The following is a 21363-nucleotide window of genomic DNA, read 5'->3' on the forward strand; positions in this document are numbered from 1 at the left end:
TATGGCTTCCAGGGACCTCTGTTAGCTGTTAGCCCATTAGCCTGTTTTACATACAGATGCATACGTAGCGTCTCGTCTCATGTCGCTTTGTGGTGGGCTGACTTTCTGGTTGACTGGCTGGCTTGGTGGATGTTCCTGTTCATCTGTTTAAGTGTCTAACTGGATAGTTAAGTGCTCCCATTGTGTGGATGCTTGCTGCATCTTGACTGGACCAGTTAGCAGAGCCCACATCACAACCAGCCCCATCTGAAATGCATCAGGAAGTGCTGACAACTCTTTGACAGGGCTCCTCTTGATGCAGGAACAGTACTTCGTGGTGTATGCGCACGTGTCTATGCACACAGTGCTCATGGCTCAGTACATTACTGATTGGGGAATATGGCCATCTTTGTGTCCAGTAATGTGTCTATTTTCATTCATTTATGCTGGTCTACAGTGTGCAAACATTTCTGTGAAGATGGTGACCACTTTTAGCCAGAGCATTAATTTTGTATTTTTGTTACTCAGATCTCCTGGTCACCGTCAGCATCAGAACTGTGTTATAAATACTACAGTTAGGCTCATGTTCTCATGATGAGAGACCTGGTTAGATGCCTGGCTTACTTAAGTAACCCACAGATCACTGCAGCTTTGACTGTTGGTTTTCTCTGTCAGCACACATTCAGACTCTAACAAGGTTATGGTTAGATGGTGATGTCAACAGACTATCATCTCACAAATCACTACAGAGATCATAGCTTTACAGGATCTGTTTTCATACCTTTTTAGCAGTGAGTTGTATGTGAAAGCAGGTCATCAAAGTTGCACAGAAGTTTTCTCTTAACAGGTTTAGTCATGGAAACAGGGATACTCTGTTCCATGGAATTCAAAGTGCAGGTAAACTGAAGTCCCTTTCACACAGGCTGTGTGTGCAGATAATGGGGGTGGCAGATCTTTTAGGCCTCTGAGCCAACAGCAGAGGCAGTCACAGAGCTGCAACAGCACCAAACAGTGTGTGTGAATGGGAAAACCTGGAAGGGGAAAGTGCGGGACAACACACAGTAATAGTGCACAAGTAAAAGTGACAAAGCAGCATTCAGAGTGATTTACGTTGTTAATAACTCACAGAAACATTGTGTGCAATAGTCCATAGTCTCTTCCCATCTCTCTTTTCTCTCGCTTTCTGAAACACATGACGCTGCAGTCCGTCTGTGTCCTATCTACTGACAGTTGTGCTACTATAATGTATAAAGTTGGTGGTTTGGGGGTAGGGTTCCATTTGCTGCAGGGTCCAGAGGTCCAGAGTCACTGTCTCACCTAAATCATAACCAAAACCTTTTTTGGTAGATACTTCGGGTGTTCTATGATGGAGTGAGTACATACTGTATGTATTAGCTCAAGTCCCAGCTCCAGCCATTGATAGGGCCATAGGCTACCCATTGAGCCCGGATTTGAAAATGTGTTTGCTTAAAGGTTTGTGGGTAGGCTTCCAGTGGCTGATTAATGGTGCATATCGGCTCGCACACACTAGTCGCCAGAGCCTCTTTTGCTTCCGGTATGCTGTCCTCCTGTGTGAGATCACAACTGAGGCGTCTGTACACCACTTTGTTTGGTTCTGAGTAAAAGATCAAAAAGCCAGCGTTCCTCTATTGCCGTGCTGTTGCAGAATCTCTGTGAAAGGGGCTTAAGTCAGTCTGATTGGAATATGGCTTATAGGCAAGTTTCTTTGTGCACGTAAACAACAACCAATGATGCAGAGGTCCAACAACCCTTCTTAATTCATCTTAATTCTTATTGCTAGGACCACACAAACTGATGTCAGTCAAACATGAAAGCGGGCATGACGCATGTGAATTGATATAATGCTGCAGAGTCCAGGTCCCATGTCAGCCCATTGAGCTGTTTACAGTACTTCCACAAAAGTTAACTCAACCCTCTAATAGTTTGCTGAGCCCGTCATTGCCTCCACTTTCCTCTGTCCCCTTCGGCTGTGCGATTGGGACCACACCACGTACTGCAGCAGTAATTAGGAAACAGTCTGTCCTGTTGACATGGGAGTGGAAGTGGACCAAACCGAACGACCCGACAGCTGGTACCCCAGGCCTTGGATATCCCTAAACTTAAACCACTCCATTTATTTTAGTGTGGTGTAAACAGAATACCTAATGGCTCACACTTCTGCTGCACATGTGCCTAATTTGGCATGCAGGGCTTTCTTCAACTTTTACAGAAGAGAGAGTAACAAGAGAAATAGAGTGAAGGTGGTGGAATGAGATTTGGGAGAGAAGGTTAAAAAGGTATTTATTATACTATGTCTGCTGAGACCACTTAAGGCTGTTTAAACAGAATAAGGAATAAAATTCCCGGTTTCAGATGCGGTCATGACGCTGTGTCACTGTGACATAAATTCTTTCCTGCCGATTTCCAACAGAAGGCACAAAGGTAGAAGTCTTGCACAGATGCTAGACTGTCAGTTCGTTTTCATAGGAGGAGGTGGGAAAATAGTGATGGATACATGAGGTTTACATTTTCAACTGTTGTTTGTCATTTATTCCAACATTGTCAGCAGTTCACAAATAGTTTAGAATAGAATCAAAATCTTCTGTGTTTTCATTTTAGTTTTTATACATTTCAAGGTCTAATGCATTTTGCTGCATCATCCCTTATCTCCTCAAGATACCTACCTCAAGAAACGGCATAACCTCAAAATAATCTGTGAGCAATTCTGTCCCACTGTTCTGTGCATTTCATTACAGTGAGACTTTATACTTGAGTATAGCTTATGTAATGTCTTAGACACAGATCCCACTCAGTCTAAAACCAGAATAGCAGCTGGAAAAAGCAGAACATGCACGGTTTCTATTTGTAGCTTTCTGTTCTAAAATCATTCTTTACACCATACTTGTCCTTTTCAATGACAGACGTAGTTAGCATTGATTCTTGGTGATGGCCTGTCATGGCTGGTTAAGGCACAGATTATTATCTGAATCCATGAGTGTCATGCTCTAGCTGTAGCTGAGCGCTTCAACCAAACCCCAGAAATGATTCTGAGCCATGGTTCTTCCAGTACATTCCTATCTCAGTTCATAACACCCTCTTCTCCTGTTACCTCACAAGGAATCACCCTGCAGTTAAAATGGATGAAACATTATTTGTAATCCACTCAAAGCCATGGGAGAACTTCTTCTCATCTCCTTAAGGAAACTGTCGACAATAAAGCTAGACGGGTGGCTAATATTGAAAACAGACAAGCTGGCTGGCCCAAAGAGAAATGGTTCAGTTTACACATATAGCTATGGGTATCACTACTTGGACAGTTAAAGGTCCCAAAGTCTTAAACAGTAGTTTATAAGTGTAGATGCTCATCAGGCAAGATGAACTGAGAGAAAAAGAGAATTTGGACATTCACTAAGAGTCAGTGCGTTTACATGCACAGCAGTAACCCGGAAATGGCCTTACCCCGGTTAAGGGGTTAAGCTTTTTTTTCCCGGTTTACCTTTGTAGAAAATCACAAGCGGGGGGAGAAACCGCTGACTTTTGGACAGAATTAGGACAGACACAGGTCTTCTTGGTAGTGATGTTACTTGCCATGGCGAAGTCCTCCCTCGGTTCAAAGGTAATGCTCTATTGTTGTTTTTTAATGTTGTTTTTGTGTTTTCCGTTGCTTCCCGGTCTATTCTATTTACAGGTCAAAAGCCACCGCCGCACAATGGGGAGGGGGAGTTATTACCCAATTATAATCAAGTTTGTAAACTGCATGTAAACGCACTGAGTGAAAGAGCCAGTGTCTTTGTCACACCATTTCAACAGGCATGGTGAGGTCAGAGACGTACCGTCCAAACCTAGCCCCTCAGGTCCAAGATGGTGAAGTCTCTTTGACATTACGTACACCACAGATCATCTGTGTGTGTGTGTGTGTGTGTGTGTGTGTGTGTGTGTGTGTGTGTGTGTGTGTGTGTGTGTGTGTGTGTGTGTGTGTGTGTGTGTGTGTGTGTGTGTGTGTGTGTGTGTGTGTGTGTGTGTGTGTGTGTGTGTGTGTGTGTGTGTGTGTGTGTGCGTGTGCGCGTGTTGTAGAGGCAACTAAGTCATGCAAGGCTACACTATGCGTAGGTGGTGTTATTTTAGTAGTCACTTCACATTAGGGCTGATGGGCAGTACCGCAATTTTCACCCTGGCCAGAGAGGCCTGGCACACCTTTATATGGTCACTTGCCCTAAGCCTTGGAGTTTGAAACTTGTGTGTTACTTCTTGCGTACAATGTATCTCCTGACCTCTCTCTTACTCTTCCCTGCGGGTTCTTACCTCTTACCTCTTCTTTTATATGCTCGGTGTTTCCCCTCCACTTTCCTGCCTGCCCCTCTCCCCCTCTGCTCACCCTTACCCCTTCTGATCCTGTCATCTCCCCTTTTCAGTCCCATTCTCCCTGGGGACACCCATGTTCTCCCTGGGCCCTGACAATAATTCCCAGTGATGAGAATGGTGATTCTATTTCAAGAATTTTGCATTAATTCCTTCTATTTAACACATGAATGTGTTCAGCACTGGCAAAGGAGCACGTTGCTACCAAAACTGAAATGGGATCCGCTGAAACAGAGAGAGCGTTGCCATGGAAAAATGAAGTAACACTGCTCCCTGCAGCTGCCATGCATTAATGAGTAGGATATTTTCTGAGAGAAAAGGAGGAGAAAAAGCAGTGGGGTAGAAAAGGTAAAGTTATGGAAAGGAGACTGAGGTAAGGAAGAAGGAGAAAAAATGAGCAGAAGTGGAGTTCTAACGTAGGAGAAAAGTGAGCGAGAGATAGAAAGGAGGATCATATGTACTGTATGTTTGGTGTGGCTCCCATCGAGCTGGCCAGATGGTTTCCATGAACACGATCTGACCCCCGGCTGGAGCGCCTTCGGCAGGCACATTACTTCATCCTGCCCCCCTTCCTCCATCCTATCATCCCTCTACTCAACACCTCACCCTCTCTGTCTGTCAGATCCACCGGTTTCCAAATAATTTGCAATTACAACTTTAATTTTTTGCCACACACCGTGTTCATATGTGGATTGGGGTAATAAAGTGTCAACTTCTTACTCTGCAGTCAATTTTTAAACTGTGAGGGTCACTGTCTCACCTAAATCATAACCAAAACCTTTTTTGGTAGATACTTCGGGTGTTCTATGATGGAGTGAGTACATACTGTACGTATTAGCCCAAGTCCCAGCTCCAGCCATTATTAGGGCCATAGGCTACCCATTGAGCCTGGATTTGAAAATGTGTTTGCTTAAAGACACTTACTTACTTGAATAGATAGAATAAAACAGCAATTCAATGTATCTGTAATCACCCACACACTCCTGTTGTACTCCCTTAGAGGTCCCCTGACTTATTTAATAATACTATTTTTCAAACATACTCTGCTTGCATGACTTTACTACTGAGTTAAAACACACATGCATACACTCTGGAATCTGTATATTTTACTGTATCTATCACAATAAAATAAAACTGACAATATTGCACCTTTGAGCACATTTAAATCTGCATGCTGGCAAACCTTGCTGCCAAACATGCTTATTTTTCCATCAGACTGAAACTGAGATGAATTCTATATGTTCTGACAGAACAGCAGTGGCACAATAGGAAATGGCTGTTGAGTTTATGTTTCAGAGCACTGGAAAGTGAATAGGCTTTAATTAAAGCTTGCAGTACCTGGCTGTCTAATAGAAAGCTAAGTACTGATTGGCTGTAGTGCAAACAAAGAGAAGGGTTCATGCTGAGTGCTGAACACACTGTGTCTCTCCTGTCATTGAGTCTCCACAAATAGCTCCATGCAGAGAGGAAAGGCAAATTGGAAGAAGAAAAGGAAGAATAGAGAGGGATTCAGCAGAGGTACTGAGGGAATATAGAGGAGAGAGTGAGAGAAAGGGTGTACATTTTCTCCTGATTACACACTCATCCTCTCTGGTATCGCCTGATCTAAATCAAGACCCCACAATGTAACAGTAGACGTGTCATTAGCTGTTTACTGAGTAAGAATTACTGTGTGTGTGTGTGTGTGTGTGTGTGTGTGTGTGTGTGTGTGTGTGTGTGTGTGTGTGTGTGTGTGTGTGTGTGTGTGTGTGTGTGTGTGTGTGTGTGTGTGTGTGTGTGTGTGTGTGTGTGTGTGTGTGTGTGTGTGTGTGTGTGTGTGTGTGTGTGTGTGTGTGTGTGTTTGTGCGTGTGCGTGTGTGTGTGTGCGTGTGTGCGTCTGCGGCCAGAATCCTGTTCCATCATCTGCTGCTGTGTCAATACACTGATGACCTCACAGCCATTATAGACGCACACACATATCTGACCCTCTCACAGGGCTGCACTGGAAAAGTGCTTACCAGGATTCTCTTGTGTCTGTAACCTCTTGAACCTCAGAGGCCTAGAGACCTGGAACTGATTTTCATTAGGATAAAAACTCACAGCAGCTAGAATTTCAAGATTGGGATGTTTTGAAAAATCGTCTGGGAAAAATGATGTTGGTTTTCACCCTGATTTTCTGAATGTGTTCAGGCAAGCTTGTTTGGAGGTAAACTGGTTTCTCTGGAGGAGCAAGCCATGCCATACACAGATCAGATCAGCTGAGGTTCAGAACAGCCCAGTTTGGTCTACTTGGTTTGGTCACACCGCATAAATAAATAGTGGGGGAAAATTGCCAGGGTCTTGACTCACTTCAACGAGCCCAGAGCAAAACTGTAGATAAACTTAGACAAGCCTGTTTCATACATCTGACCAAAGCACAGGTTGACCTCTTTCCATTAGAACTTTTATCAAAGCTCTCAGCTGTACCGTCAATCTCTCATAATATGTTGGCTGACCCTTAGCCATGTCCAGTTCAACCCATTACCAGTTAACAGGCTCTAAGGGCGCACTCACACTGTCCATCCGTACCGTGCTCAAACAGGTTTCACGGCTAAAGTCTAGTTCGTTTGACCAGTGTGAGTGTAACCGTCCCGCGCCTAGGTGTGGCATGCATGCCGGCCACGGACGGTTTGGGAGAGGTGGGCTTTTGTAAAGCACGTTTGCACATGTACAAGCACGAGCACGAGGCCTACGTCGGTTCTGATGTCATTTTATGTGCGCCTATTGGGACATAGAAACAAGGACGGACCATGGGCGTACATTTAAAACAATGGCGGCGAAAGGTTCACGTTGGTGTGATGCAGAGGTGGAGTGTTTACTGCAGATTTGGTCGATGAAAATATTCAAAAACAGTCAACAAGACGCACAAAAACTCTGAGGTCTACGGAAAGATTTGTAAACAAAGCGACGCATCACGATGACGTCAATCAATGCGTGTGATGTGTTACGGCGTGATGACGTATAGGCAGCAAGAAGCATTCGCCGAGGCCCAGGCAGTGTGAGTACAAACGGGCCTCGCCCGTGGGGGGAGAGGGAGGGGGGACAAGTACCCTAAAGCACGGGGCAGGGTACGGATGGACAGTGTAAGTGCGCCCTAAACTAAGCCATTCAAGACCTCAGCTATCACATCAGAGTACTTCCAATCACCCTCTCATCTTCAACCCTAGTTTGGCAGGGCCACCCCTAAGGCCCCATCTGTAGGGGCTCACCATTCTGAATAGGTTGAGGTGTGATTCTTTGAGATCAGGGGTGGGAACAGGCCAGGCAGGCCTGGCCGGCTGCACTCCTAAGGCCACTGTTGGATCAATAAACCTAGCGATCAAAGTCGTAATTAACCCACCGCGCTAACACAAACAGCCAGGCCAGCAGAAACAAACAAAGCCTTCATGTCACCTAAAGCGTTTATTTTTGCAGATTTCCACCTCAGCCAGGGAGACCTCCAGTGCTTGTCAGCTTCTGTAAGCAGTGTTGGAAGAGAGGAATGCAGGGCCACAGGGATGGCTGGCTGCCTGACTGTGCTGCTGTGCCAGGCCACGAGCTTATTGCTTGTGGTGGCATGTGGGTGAGACCCAGCCTATCTGTTGTCTGGAGGCATCACGCTTGGATGCCTCTCTCATAGACATCATACATGAAAGCTGCGTTCTGAGGTTACAGCAAAAACTTAATTTGTGTACATCCATGCACCACAACACTCATCTGCACAGTGTCATCTTCAGATACAAACATTAATCAAGTTAATTTACAGCCCGACATTATTTATAATATTACACCCACTGCTCCAAATGTGTTTTTGACAGAGCTGAAAATGCAGGAGGGGGAGGAGCAGAAGGTTAACAGTGGGTGGGTTATCTAGAGAGACTGGGGGGGAGGCTGCTCTATGGACCTTCTGTTCATCTGAACGGCCACTGAGGAAACACAGTGTCCCTGTCTGGTGCAGGCACAGGAAGATTACATTTGGAGAGGTATCAGGTTTTTAAAAACAAAGGGATGTGTTTTCCGTTTGCTGCAGATCTCTCCACTGAGATTTTTTCTGCTCCAGAGTTGCAAATGTTTTCACCCGGGATGCTGGGAGGGTGTTTCTAATTTCCTCTCCTCTATCTCTGGGTGATTTCCTCTGTGTCGTGGTATGCTTATTGTGTGTGTGTGTGTGTGTGTGTGTGTGTGTGTGTGTGTGTGTGTGTGTGTGTGTGTGTGTGTGTGTGTGTGAGAGAGAGAAATAGAGCAAATTAGAGAAAATGTGTCAGTACATATGTGCTTAAGTGTGCAAGTTTATATGTGAGTGTGTTTGTGCTTCACATGTTGTGGGCTCACTCCACAGAGAGGGGACCTTGGCCTGCAGGGTTTGTGCTGTGCTGAGGTCTGGACAGAGTCAGGGCCTCAGAGTTTCTCTTCCCTGCAGTGATATGAAAACAAGTCTAACAGCGGATCTGACCGCAGCACCACACAACAAATGTCAGACACGTACTTCACTGCCTGGGTCCAAGATAGAACACTGTGGCAGAGATTGTATGTAAGGCTGTCTGAATATATGTTGCAACACAGCTCTCCTGCTGTAAATAGTTTTCAAAAAGAGTAGGTACCGAGCATTATATATGCATCATATAATACAGTCAAAAACAAGACCTAGGTTTTTAAGTTTAAGACAGATATCGATAGTCAGGACAAAAGACAAAACTCTAGTTAATTCTGTAGTTTAATAATCAGGAGCAAATTGGTTCATAAAACACAAGCTTACACTCATTTAGATATGGTCTGAACCACATTTTCAAAAATATTCACCATCCTTTGAGCATTGAAGGTCAAATTCACAAAGAATGGATTGCAGATGCTGATAGAGTTCAATTTGCCATTTTTTTGCGTCTGATTGCAATTATTTGTGTGGCAAAGTACAAACCTCAATTCCAATGAAGTTTGGACATGTAAAACGAAAATAAACCAGAATACAATGATTTGCAGTGTGATGTACTCTCAGCTGAAGTTACTCTTCAGAGTAGACAGGCTGTTCTACATCTAACTCACTATTCTGTCATTTACTGGCGAGGCACAGAGGATCCTAAGAGCCTCCCGTGGTTATATGGGCCATTCCCACATGGCCCGAGCCTTTTAAAGCCTAAATGTGTTTGGCCCTCAGCTTCCTCTCTATTAGAACCTGCTCTGCTGGAACCAGATAAACCATCTCCACAAAGACTCAAAGGAGAAATGCTACACAAGAAAGATCAGACACTCCCAGTGCTCCTCAGAAGAGGAGGAAGTAAAGGACGCTCTTTGGGGGTATTAAGACTGAAAGATTTGAAACAGGGTCCACACATGTGGCTGGATTGTGAATGCTATCTGATGGAGCGGGGAAGTGATCAGGAATAAAACTGAGCAGAACTTGCCACAAAAAAATTGAACATTCCCATATTTAGAACTCTGTGATGTGACGCCAGGCAGGGATGAGAAGGAAGAAGTAGACAAAGAAAAAAATGTCTTCAGGCATCTTACCATTTAATCAAAGTACTTTCCAAATGGATACGTTTCAGGTTTTTTTAATGTTTCAAACTTTTTCTGTTCATCTGTCTCTTTTCTAGTAGTATTTATTTACTTCTGACAGCATATGCTGGCTTGCTGAACCATAATCCAAATTGAATTAGAGCCTGTGTGATGGTAGATGAAAGTGTAAGAAGATCCTTGTTCATTTAGAGGCCTAAGAGGAGGGGATCAAGGCCTAAGTCTCAGGATAAGCAATGGTCACCTACTAAATAACTATGCTGTCACTCAAAAACCACTGGCACTCCCACTTTTTGGGGCCGTTGGGCTTTTTATTATGTCCTGTGTTTGTCAGTGTGCATACTGAGACTCATGAAACTGAAGAGCACTATCTTATTATTCAGCTAGATATACAGACCCCTATATTAATTCCAGCTACAGCTGTCTGTCCCCTGATGGCTGTGTACTGTCAGATCTCTACCTCTCATCTCTGAATGAGCAAGCCAGGCATCCACATACCAGGGATGTACTGATGAAAGGCAGCAATGAATACAATGCATCTTTATAAGTACAAACAACACACACAGTCCTTGCTCTGCCTCTGATTCTCTGCCAAACAGTAGTATCCTTACTATGCTCATATTGAATGGGAGTCGTCCATTAGTCCAGCTTTTGGACACTTTTTGTGGAGATTTCACCAAACACCGGGGAGGAGGAGAAAGGATGCAGCAGCCAGCTTGTAGTGAAGTAACTCGACAACCAGCAGCAGTACAGAGGGATATTACCTTCTAACGTCAGCAGTGTTGTGTAACTGAGTTCGTTGCTGTTGCAGGTGCAGTCCTTCAGAGGAAGTGGTAAGCCCAGCACCCAGTCTCTGCAAGGATATTAAAAAAGAGACAGGGGGCTCACTCAGAGCAGTACTTGTTTGAAGAAAAAGAAGACGGGAGATGTTAATTCAGGTGTTTTGGCTTATCGTTTTACTGTATTTGTTTTAGGGGGAGACTCTACAGGTAAATAGGGTGACATTTTTGTAGGTATTAAAATAGAAATCACCAAAGAACGGTCCCAGTGGATTATTCGTACTAAGATAAATATGTTTTACATTACAAGTTTTCTTAATTGTTATGGTTAAATAGGCAAATGAGGCATTCTCTTTTGAAATATGAGCTAATTTTCATACTCATCCAGAACATTTTGGATGTTTTCTTTCCACCAGCTTGAAAGAAGAATGACGTGTGTGTGTGTGTGTGTGTGTGTGTGTGTGTGTGTGTGTGTGTGTGTGTGTGTGTGTGTGTGTGTGTGTGTGTGTGTGTGTGTGTGTGTGTGTGTGTGTGTGTGTGTGTGTGTGTGTGTGTGTGTGTGTGTGTGTGTGTGTGTGTGTGTGTGTGTGTGTGTGTTTTCAGGTTTACATCCACGGTGTGTGAACATGCGAGCCCCCATATGACGTATGTGTATGTATGTCCTTTTGTAAATGTGTAAGTATGTCATTTGAGCATGTTTTCACAGTTAAAGCCTGGCACATGCAGCCTCATAAGGAGTCGATTGGCCTCAGTCTTTTTTTTTTTTTAACTGAGATTTCCTGGTGAAAATTGAAAAGTGTTTCCGCTGTATTTGAAGTATATTAGTTGAGTGTGCTGCCAGTGATACACCCTGCCTTGGATACACACACAGACACACACTCACATTGTGCCTCAGTGTTTTTTCCTGAATTAATCTGTCATTAGAGGCAGTGGGTAGGTGAACCGCAGTCCCAGGCCGCTGCAGTTAACTCCATTTGTTATGTTTTAAGATTTAGTTTCACTTTGACAGGACATGATGTCATTGGACAGAAGGAATGAAGAATTATTACTCTTTGACTCCTCTTATCCCCATTGAACCTTCTATGATGAAATATATACTGTATGAAAACACCTGCCATTCTTGAACTTCTAACAGTAGGCTCCAGCTTGAATCAAAATCCCTATGATAATCCTGAGTCCTCCTAATATGGTTGAGCTCCGGATACCCCTCTCATAATCAGAAATGAATGTTTAAACCTCGAGATGGTTAGGTCACACATACACACCCAAAGAAGTGCTGCTCAACCCTGCGCAGTATTTATTGTTTGTTGTACCTGAGTCATTTCCAAATGTCGTCTATCTGTCATTATTTGCTGCAGTTTTATTCCACATTACCCTGAACCGCTCAGAGGGTAATGTTATGTAACACATATTCCGCACTGCAATTATACTTCTGGCTTGCAGATATTATTGGTGCCCATTTCTATTTTTAAATTATTTCAGAATTTTCCTTTTGCTGTATTTGGAAACTCTGCCTTTCCATGGGTCTACCCCAACAGAAAATGTATTTTCACCATCTTATTATGGATGGAAAAAAAATTCAGTCTGGCGGGCCCAGTGAGTGGCTTGTAAGTACACTAACATGCTGCAAATGCTGCTCTTTGCCTCCCAAGCATGTGACGAGTTTTAGGTCAACCTGGCATAGCTGTCAGTTTCCTGTCCGGTCACAGGACATTGTGCATGCTTTCTCTCTTTCTCTCACACACACACGAACCTGGCATGGCCATCAGCTCACAGTAGGGGGACATTGTGACACGGGCTAACTGCTTCCAGTGCTGTGTTTATTGGCCTGTTACAGAGCTGTTAAACACAATTGTGTGGAATAACAAACATGACCCTGCACAACCTCAAGTGAATTGTTACACCTGAAGTTGTGACATGAAACACACATACTCTCACTTTCTGCTTTGACCTTTTGAACATTTCTTTTTTGTGTGTGTTTTGCTGTGTATGCAACCATTTAAAAACACTGGATTCCCCTCTGCTCACCCCTCCTCTAGGGTTTCCTTTCCTCCCCTTGCTCTGGTCACTCCATCTCTACACAGATTTTCCACCCTGAATCAATGCATGGTCATGGTGAGAGACCTGGACACCAACAGCAGAGCCTCAGCAGTGAGAGGGACAAAAGCATGGAAGAGTAGGGTGACGATGGGTTAGAGCGATATTGGTCAGGGAGAAGAGCTGTCAGTGGTTTTGGCAGTGGTCAGAGCAGTGATGCATATGGGACATTGTGAACTCAGTCTATTCCTCTCTTTGGGTCTGTCAGTGCTGTTCAGCAGTGCCAGTGCTCCCCTTTCTTGCCCGTTGTTACCCCTGTCGCCTTTGTTTGGATACTGTATGTCTGTCTCCCTGTGTTGGTGTGTGTGTGAGTCATAGTTCAAACAGGAGACCACAGAGGGGGGGCCTTGGAGAGGCCTGGAAGATTAACTAGGGTGACCTTCTGTTAGCGGTAGCCCAGAGGACAGAGTGGAGTATAGCCAGTCCATTCTCAGAGGGTTCTTAGTTCATGTTCCATGAAGAGTGTCACAACCGCAGAACCAGGGATTGGCATTTAAAATTTTGTCAATATTTCTGACTGATATTTTGAGTACATTTCAGCATAAATAGTTCAGCATGAAGGTTTGATACACTGCCTGTAATTGGCCAGTGGTTTGCTGTGCCTGAGAAAGCAGAGGGTTTCCATGGCAAATTAATCATTTCAGTGAACATGAATTCATTGGCGCTGAAGTCATACTGAACATTCCTGTTTTTTTCCTGTCGTGTTCACGGACATGGACGAGCTTTTCATTGTCCTCACATGAAGAAAAATATGATATGGCATGCATTTTGGGCGTGCCAAAGGAAATGGGTTCTGTACACCAGGATGGGATGTGTAGTCTCTCTCTTTTCCCTCTTCCAAGGAGGTTCTCTTTACGGTCCCATTTTTTCCTATCTGTTTGGCTGTCAGCAGGCTTAATCATCCATCCATGGCTCATGGAATAAATAATTCTAACAAGAATTTTTTTTGAAAGGATTTCGCAGCATTGTTAGCCATTTTTTGCTTTTTTCTCATGAGCTGTTTTACTCACTTAAAACAGATAGCTGGCACATTCATCCCATGATTGTCTATCACTGCGTGTATTTTGCTCCAGATCCAGATGCAGATTAAACATTCCTAAACATTTTCTATCATTAAAATAACAAATGTAGACAATTGTCCAGCCTTGGCACAGGCATGCTTTCTATGAGTGCTTTTTATTGCTCCTCATATTTTAATCTTAGTTGTTTACCATATTTGTCTTGGATACAACTTGAGCCTGTAACCATATTGCCTCCTGGAGTTGGTAGGGATTACAATAAGTAGTTTGTTCATGGACTCTGTGGCCCGACAGACTTTAGTACGATTTAGTCCAGACCCCGGCAAGATATTTGACTAACATTACTGTTCCTCTCTTTAGTATAGCATTATTTACCTCGTCTTTCTTTGCCCTCATCCTTCTTCTAACAGCTGTGTGATTTGAAGACAGATATTCATCAGTGGCTGCAGCCTCTGGTTCACAGTGCATGATATACTCAGTTCATTGTTGTTCTTACTGTATCTACTCTGTTGACCTTAACTCCCTCACTCTAGAGAAAAGCAAATGTTTTTTTATCCACTGCCCTCGCCCTCAGATGGACTCCTGCATTGTGAATTACAAAATGTTTATTTCTTATGTTTTTTTGTGGCTTTAATTAGCTGATGCCAAAGACTAAAGATTAGTTTTGTGTCACCCAGATTTAGGACTGATGGGTCATTTTCTTTTCCATTACATAGTTCATCCCTTTGAAGCATTTTGAATATTTTTGCCGTAGTGTCAACATCCAGAAACAGCGGTCGCTATGCCTAGTGGATGCTATTCAATTGTTCAACTTTTTCCTTTGTTGTCATCTGTGACATGTTATCTGATTATCGTTAGTATTTCACTGTGTGATGTGGCAAGTCTGCAGCTACCATATAATTGACATCATCTTTGGTTTTCTGTTGCCATGGGGAACAACAGCAAAGCATTATAAAGTCAGAAGAAAGCCACCATTAAGGGATATAACACTATGTTTTAATTCTAGCAACTATGGTGGTAGCTTACAGGTGCCTATTTTTTTCCCCCTGCTGTAGTACAATAAACATATACACCCTCCTGGGGCACAACCTAGTCTCAACAGAATAGAAGTCCCTTTTTCCTTTGCAAAGCTTTTTACCCCCCAAAATTGGCTGACCTAAAGTATGTCCACAATTGACTCCAAATAGTTATTAACTCAATCTACTAAAAGGTTAATATAAAATTAAATGTCTAGTGAAATAAAGAGACTTAGATCTGCGTCATTTCAAAAAGAGAGAGGGTACCAGGGTGATACCTTTCATCTGTGAGCATTTATTTTAATGTGTAATATTTTCCTATGACTATGTTTAAAAGTTAAACCAAAGTTTGATATATGGTGACAGATTTAGTCAACCATCAGACACAGTATTGGAACTAAAATAATTGAGGTACTTGTAGTTGGGTCATTTATAATTGGTCTGTATGGTAGGAAATCTGTGCTCTGAAATGAGCCATTTGAAAGAGCAAATGTCTATGTATAGGATTACTTGCTATATGTTGTGGTTGATTATATCTGACAGCACTAGAGGGAAGCTTACATATATACGCAGACATATACATCTGCATGCATACATTTGATATTGGTTCTGCATTAAATTAGTCGTAAAATGATTAATCAAAATGGATGCCTCAAGTTAGTATGAACACAGCTTCTTTTATGTGAAAATAATGTTAATGAATAATGTTATTCGATCACTTGAGATAAACTGCTTGATATTAATTTATCTGGTTTATAGTTATTTCTTATTAGATTTTTTTTTAATGATTTTGACATTTAAAAAAAAAAAAAAAATTCGTATTTTAGTATAGATAGAATAAATACATCATTGACGGCCATTGCCACTCCCACGTTTTCTATTCTCAGCCAGTACCATTGTTCAAAAAAATATTTTGATGGTTGAGGAATAGCCCAACCAATAAGAAAGCAGAAGAGGTAATGTGTATTAATGTGACTAAACCAACATGTCCAGCAGGAGAGCATTAGCCTCAGGCAGTGAGCTCAAGGTGCAGACCAGAGTCACGGTGTTAAACCCAGCGGTTTCCGTGTGTCTGCCTGCTTTACAGCTTAACCCTGTTAAGATCAGCCGCAGACCAGGCAGTGTCAATGGATTTTCTTCCTGCGTGCCGGCTCTTAAAAGGCCAAAGCTTTATGTGTCGGTGTGCAAAAGTGTTCCCATTTCAAACCCCCCTTTGAAGAGAAATCAAAAGAGGAAGCAGCCTGAGATGAATGTGTAACCATATCTCAACCTCTTTCTCTCTTGCTCTCCTTCTTCTGTGTGTGTGTACGTGTGATATTAGCAGAAGGCTGCACATTTGTATATGCAAATTTAAGTATGAGAGTATGTGCGTCTGTGCATTTGTGTATGTAATGTGCACTGAACATATTACAGTGAAACAGCGCTGTCATGAAACTGAGCAGCTCTTTGACTGAAACACACTCTGTGGACTGACCCCACAACATGTGAAGCACAAACACACTTACACATAAACTTGCACATGTAAGCACATATTTACTGACACATTTTCTCAGTACACACACACACACACACACACACACACACACACACACACACACACACACACACACACACACACAGTATCTGGCAGCACCTGCTGTCTGCCCCCTGGACCCTGCACTCCTCTCCTTTCTGTTAACTGGTCTTTTAAATCAGTGCAGCCCGATGTAATGGAAAAAGACTGCACTTACACATACTAGCTACTGGTTACTGACCTAATGGCTTGTAAATTTACCTTTTTTGGTGAACAAAGATATCTGTGACATAATGCAGCTAGAATGGGTCTCAAACATTCATCTTAAAAGACTTCAAAAATATATGATTTAAGTTTAAGACTTGAGAATCCCTGAAGTTGTAAAAGGTGTTCTGTTTCCTCAATTTCATATTGATTTTAAATGGGCAGTCAAGATTTTTGAAGGCATGTCCACCTCTCTAAATCAGGACAGTGATATAGTAATACAGTAGGGGTCTTATAATATAATAATACAGGGCAAAGTTTACTAAGCAGATCAAGCAGAACAGCATGCATGACTAAATATGTGATTGACTGTTTCCATTTTTCAAATCAAGGAAAGGTTTATTAAGCATGTTCAGTCTTTTCCAGGAACACCCAGCGCTGTGCACACACTTTTTTAGGTCCTTTCCATTGCAATCCAAATCCTCTACTGTTGGCACAAAGCAGTGCCACTTGAGCACTTCGCTCATGAGGAGCTCACTGAGTTGGGTGGTTGGGTGGTCATAATCATGTGAATTAATTGATTAACGTGACTTCATGTCTCCTTTCCTTTTCTCTCACCTCTCAGTTGGAGCTGCAGTCATGCTGTGTGTTCCTGCCAAATGACAGCCTCCCCTCTCCAAGCACCATCATCTGCGGAGACATTCCCGGCACCGTCCGGAGCTGGTACCACAACCAGGCCTCCATGCCAGGGACTCTGGTAGTCTGCCTGCCACAGATCAGTATCCTCAGTGCTGGGCACAAGTACATGGAGCCGCTGCAGGAGCTCCCCTTTGTGGTCTCCAAGCCCATCTTGGAGGAAGGTAGGTTTCCATACTGTAGCTAATGAAGCCCAGCTTCAAATAAAATGATTAGAATGTTAGAACATACACATATGCACAGTGAGAACACCAAATGACCTGGTGTCAAAAAGACTGATTTAAAGTTTAAATGAGAAAACAAAGTGTTACATGTCAGAAAACAATGACGGTGCTAGGTTCATAGGTTAAAAATGGGAGTCTTGGGGAAAATAAATTTCCAAAGGTGGAAAAAAATTGAATTTGCTTTTATTAATAATTGAAATTAATTCTTTCAGAATATAAATTAATAGGCAACATAATGCGAATAAATCATTTTTATAGCCTTTTCAACACTGAGCCAACCTCCGACCAACTTCTACTCATTTACCATGACAAAAGACAAACAAACTTAAGTAGAGCGACTTTGAGAGATAGATCTCGCACATGTGTTGTGCACACCTGGTAGAGTTGACATAAGCAACACTCAGACGGGTGAGCAGTTTTTTCTCTTTAAAAGAAGAAAAAAATGGGGCCACTCTTTGCTCTTTTTTTCTCTCCACTCTTCAATGACATCAGCATTGGGCATACAGATTTCAAAAACGGAGCAGAAAGAAAAACGACAGCAGAAAAACAATGACATCAGCAGCCTTGTCAATGTTGCCGTAAAAATTAACAACCCTTGCTTTTCGTAATTCATTCCTACTCTTTGAAAAGCTCTTCATCTCTCATTTTCAATGCTTTGGATCAAAGCCTCCTGCCCATGGTGCATGGGAAATGTTCTCTTCATGGCCCTGTGCGAGTGAAGAAAATCCCCTTCTCTGTACGATTGTTCTACCAGGGTTGGCAAGTTAACAAACTCAAGCGCTCTGTGTGCCATCCTGTCTCCGACCCACTCACGTAGAATAGAACCTCATTTTACATGTGTGTTTTCATAGGATCCTCTTTCTGCTTATTGGTGTAGAATGTTTAAGACAGGATACCACTACTTAGAGCAGCTTTATTGTTTTTTTTTTTTATACTTTTTCCCATCCCATGGCTTTGATTTTAAAGGTAAGTGAAAGGAATAATGTAATTGTGTTTTTGATAATGAGCATTGCTGACTTATCCTTACATTTTAATCCAGTATACCTTTTTCCTTTTTCCAAATGTTGTCTGGATTTTCTTGCATTCCTCTTTGTCTTTCATAATTTCTTGGCTTGTCCTCTTTGCTCCCCCCTTACATAACATCTCTCTCATCCTCCCTGCTCCTCTCAATCTCTGCCAATGTCTCTGTGTTGCAATCCTCTTTCTCCTACTGTCTCCCACATTTGTTAATGTTTTATTTTCCTTCTCTCATGTCTACCACCAGGTGATGCCTTCCCGTGGACAGTAAGCCTGAGTCAGTTCAGCGTGTACACATTGTTGGGACAGCAACAAAGCCTGAGCCTGATAGAGCCGATGGGGTGTACCTCCACACTGGCTGTCACATCCCATAAGCTGCAGAGCTGTTCTGAAGGAAGACACTCCTTTGTAGTCTGCCTCCATGTTGATCTGCAGCCTGTCCACGTCAAGTGCTCCAACCCTCAGGTCAGTTTCGACAGTCCTGAATCTCACAAAGTAGTCATCAGATTTATGTATATTTATACAAATCATCCCCTTGTAAACTTTCCTGAGATCTGAACACACGAACCCTGGCATCACGATCGTGCCTCTGCATGATTCCCTGATATAGATTGACTCCAATAAACAAACTGCCTCATCTTCTTACCTAGTTTCATGAGAATTGAAGTGTAAACAAGAGAGTGTTGCCGTGTTTGCTCTGGTCAAGTATTCTGAATTCTGAGTGGAAAGGAATGGGGAAATGCAAGACTCATCACCATTGTTTTACATTATGTTATTATGTTTAAGTGAGAGCATGATGAATATGGACAGATTGGAAATGGAACATGTTTGTCTCCTGGTTAGGTCTCTGTGTTTTTCATTGCCCTGTTACGGCGCTATAATCAAATCTACATGTACCATTACACATGTTTTGTTTTTTTGCAATTGAATTAGCTGTATTGAATTAGGTTCCTCTGTAAACACTTAATTGGGGCGACCTTTTGAGTGGTCACATTGGTAAATGTCTCTGACCACAGTGATGAGCCATGGTGATATTGAGGGGAATTGGTACCAGAAACAAATGAAAGGCCTTAATCTGGAAGTGGTGAAAACTTTCCCAGAGATGAGGAGAGCTGGTCGTTTATTGAGGGAAAGTTTCTTTCTTCTTCTCTGTTTTCCCTTTCAAATGGAGTGCCTGTGTCTGGCAAAGCTGGGAAGGCTTATTGCGATTATATGATGAGTCATTATTAGTTTTTGGGTCCAATGAAAACTTATCTTCTCTTCCATCGCAATTCCTCTGCTTTCTCTTTCATCTGTTCACCTCCTCTCTCTTTCTTGTGTGTAACTTTCTGACTTGAGGGGGGTTATAAGCTCATACTGTACCGTTTCTTTGCAGCGGCTCTTTAAGATCTATTGCCAGAGCAACCCCATCCTCTCCAGAACAAAAGAGACCCCACACTAGTTTCTCCTCTTTCTAATTAGCATTGCCATTAGTGGCGTTGTCCGAGCACTGCACAGTTGCTACACAATAAGTACCACCAGGACAGTTAGATGAGAACACAGTGATGTGTGTACGGAGCTGTAGGAGTGTGGGTGCAGAGTTACATCCAGTATTTGGTAATCAATTATTACCACACTCATTTTGAGACATTAATACATTAAAAGTTAACAAAGGAATGAGAGAGTTTGGCCTCTTAGCTTCTGGCATCTAAACTACATTTTTGTGACATTAAATCAGATTTTCCATAATAGGCAGTGAATTACTTCATGGCACAAACAAAGGTATTTTTAGAAAATGGGGTGAAACGGTTGCGCTTTGGAGTGTTTTTCTTTCCTTTTTTTAAACTCTATTTTAAAGTTTAAGAGTCAGTTACAGATATAGTTGTTTTAATGTTAAAGAGCATGTAAAGCTTTGTCATTTGTGTAGTCTATGAAAGTGGCTTTACACATGAATCGTCTTTGAATGGATTTTGGAGTCTTACAAAACTGCAGCTAAGATATAGTAGGAAGTGAGGTAAGTGTCTTTGAAAGGGTGAGAAAAACATAAAGTGTAATATAGCCGCCAGTGGTGATCTCGGGATTCAAGCCAACATAGACCGTTAGAGGTTTAAAGCTTCCAAGGCTCTTTTTTTTAAATGGTATGTTCACTACTTATATGTTCTTGCTATTACTGATGTTATCTATCAAATTATATCATTACATTGAACCTACTCAGGACTGCTCTCTGGCGGAAAAGTCGGTTGTCTTACCTGCTAACAAGTAAAAACATAAAGAAGCCAGTCGCAATTGATCTAAGACTGCAAGGGAAGCTCAGCTTCCCCTTAAATGTCACCAAAAAAAAAAAAGTGGTGAAATATGTGCTGCTGTGTGTACATTTCATTGACTAAATACGTGCTAGAAAGCCTTCATCTTTAGTTCAGAATCAGCTACTTATCACAGGTAACCGGAGCAACTTCCTTCTCATTCATCCCCACAGCTCCACAGCTCTTTACACAGTCGGACGCTCAGCTTCTACTGACTTCAATGGGGAAGCATAGAGAGGGTTGTTCCACTGCAGCCGAACTAGATGCTCATTGGATAAATGCTGGGCTTTGTCCCGCCCATCGGACGCTTAGCGTCTCTGGGGGTCTATGGGACAGTGGGCTGGCCCGGACGCTCGGCTTCTGCATGATGATTGGATGAGCTGTCTGAGGCAGAAATCTTTTTTGATTGACAGCTAAATGAGCGAATCAGCGATCTTGAAGAATAAACATCCATCGGAGCATTTTCTAAGTTTGTCATTACATTGTCCTGAACTGATCCGGAGACTTTTCCGATCCCCAGAGACTTTGTCTTTGTTAAAAACGACTAGCGCTGTGTTTGGAGACTCTGTTCTGTCACTCTGCGGTTTCTTTCCCCAACGAGCACGATCACTCACAAGCGGTCACACTTCTCACAAGTTGAGCCAATGACATCTAATGGGCCAAACTGGGG

At 42.7% G+C, this 21363-nt stretch overlaps 1 protein-coding gene across 3 annotated transcripts in view; it reads left to right on the forward strand.

The window, feature by feature from the left end:
* The window catches only part of vps13b (vacuolar protein sorting 13 homolog B), a 387717-nt gene that overhangs the window by 178525 nt on the left and 187829 nt on the right, over positions 1–21363 (forward strand). For all 3 annotated transcript variants that reach the window (XM_083918688.1, XM_083918687.1, XM_083918689.1), the window contains exons 23-24: positions 17100–17334; positions 18659–18876. In XM_083918688.1, coding sequence (XP_083774814.1) covers positions 17100–17334; positions 18659–18876 — 453 coding nt within the window. The remainder of the gene's footprint in view (positions 1–17099; positions 17335–18658; positions 18877–21363) is intronic.

Source organism: Echiichthys vipera (assembly GCF_963691815.1).
Source record: "Echiichthys vipera genome assembly, chromosome: 8".
In the NCBI taxonomy this organism is placed as follows: Eukaryota; Metazoa; Chordata; class Actinopteri; order Perciformes; family Trachinidae; genus Echiichthys; species Echiichthys vipera.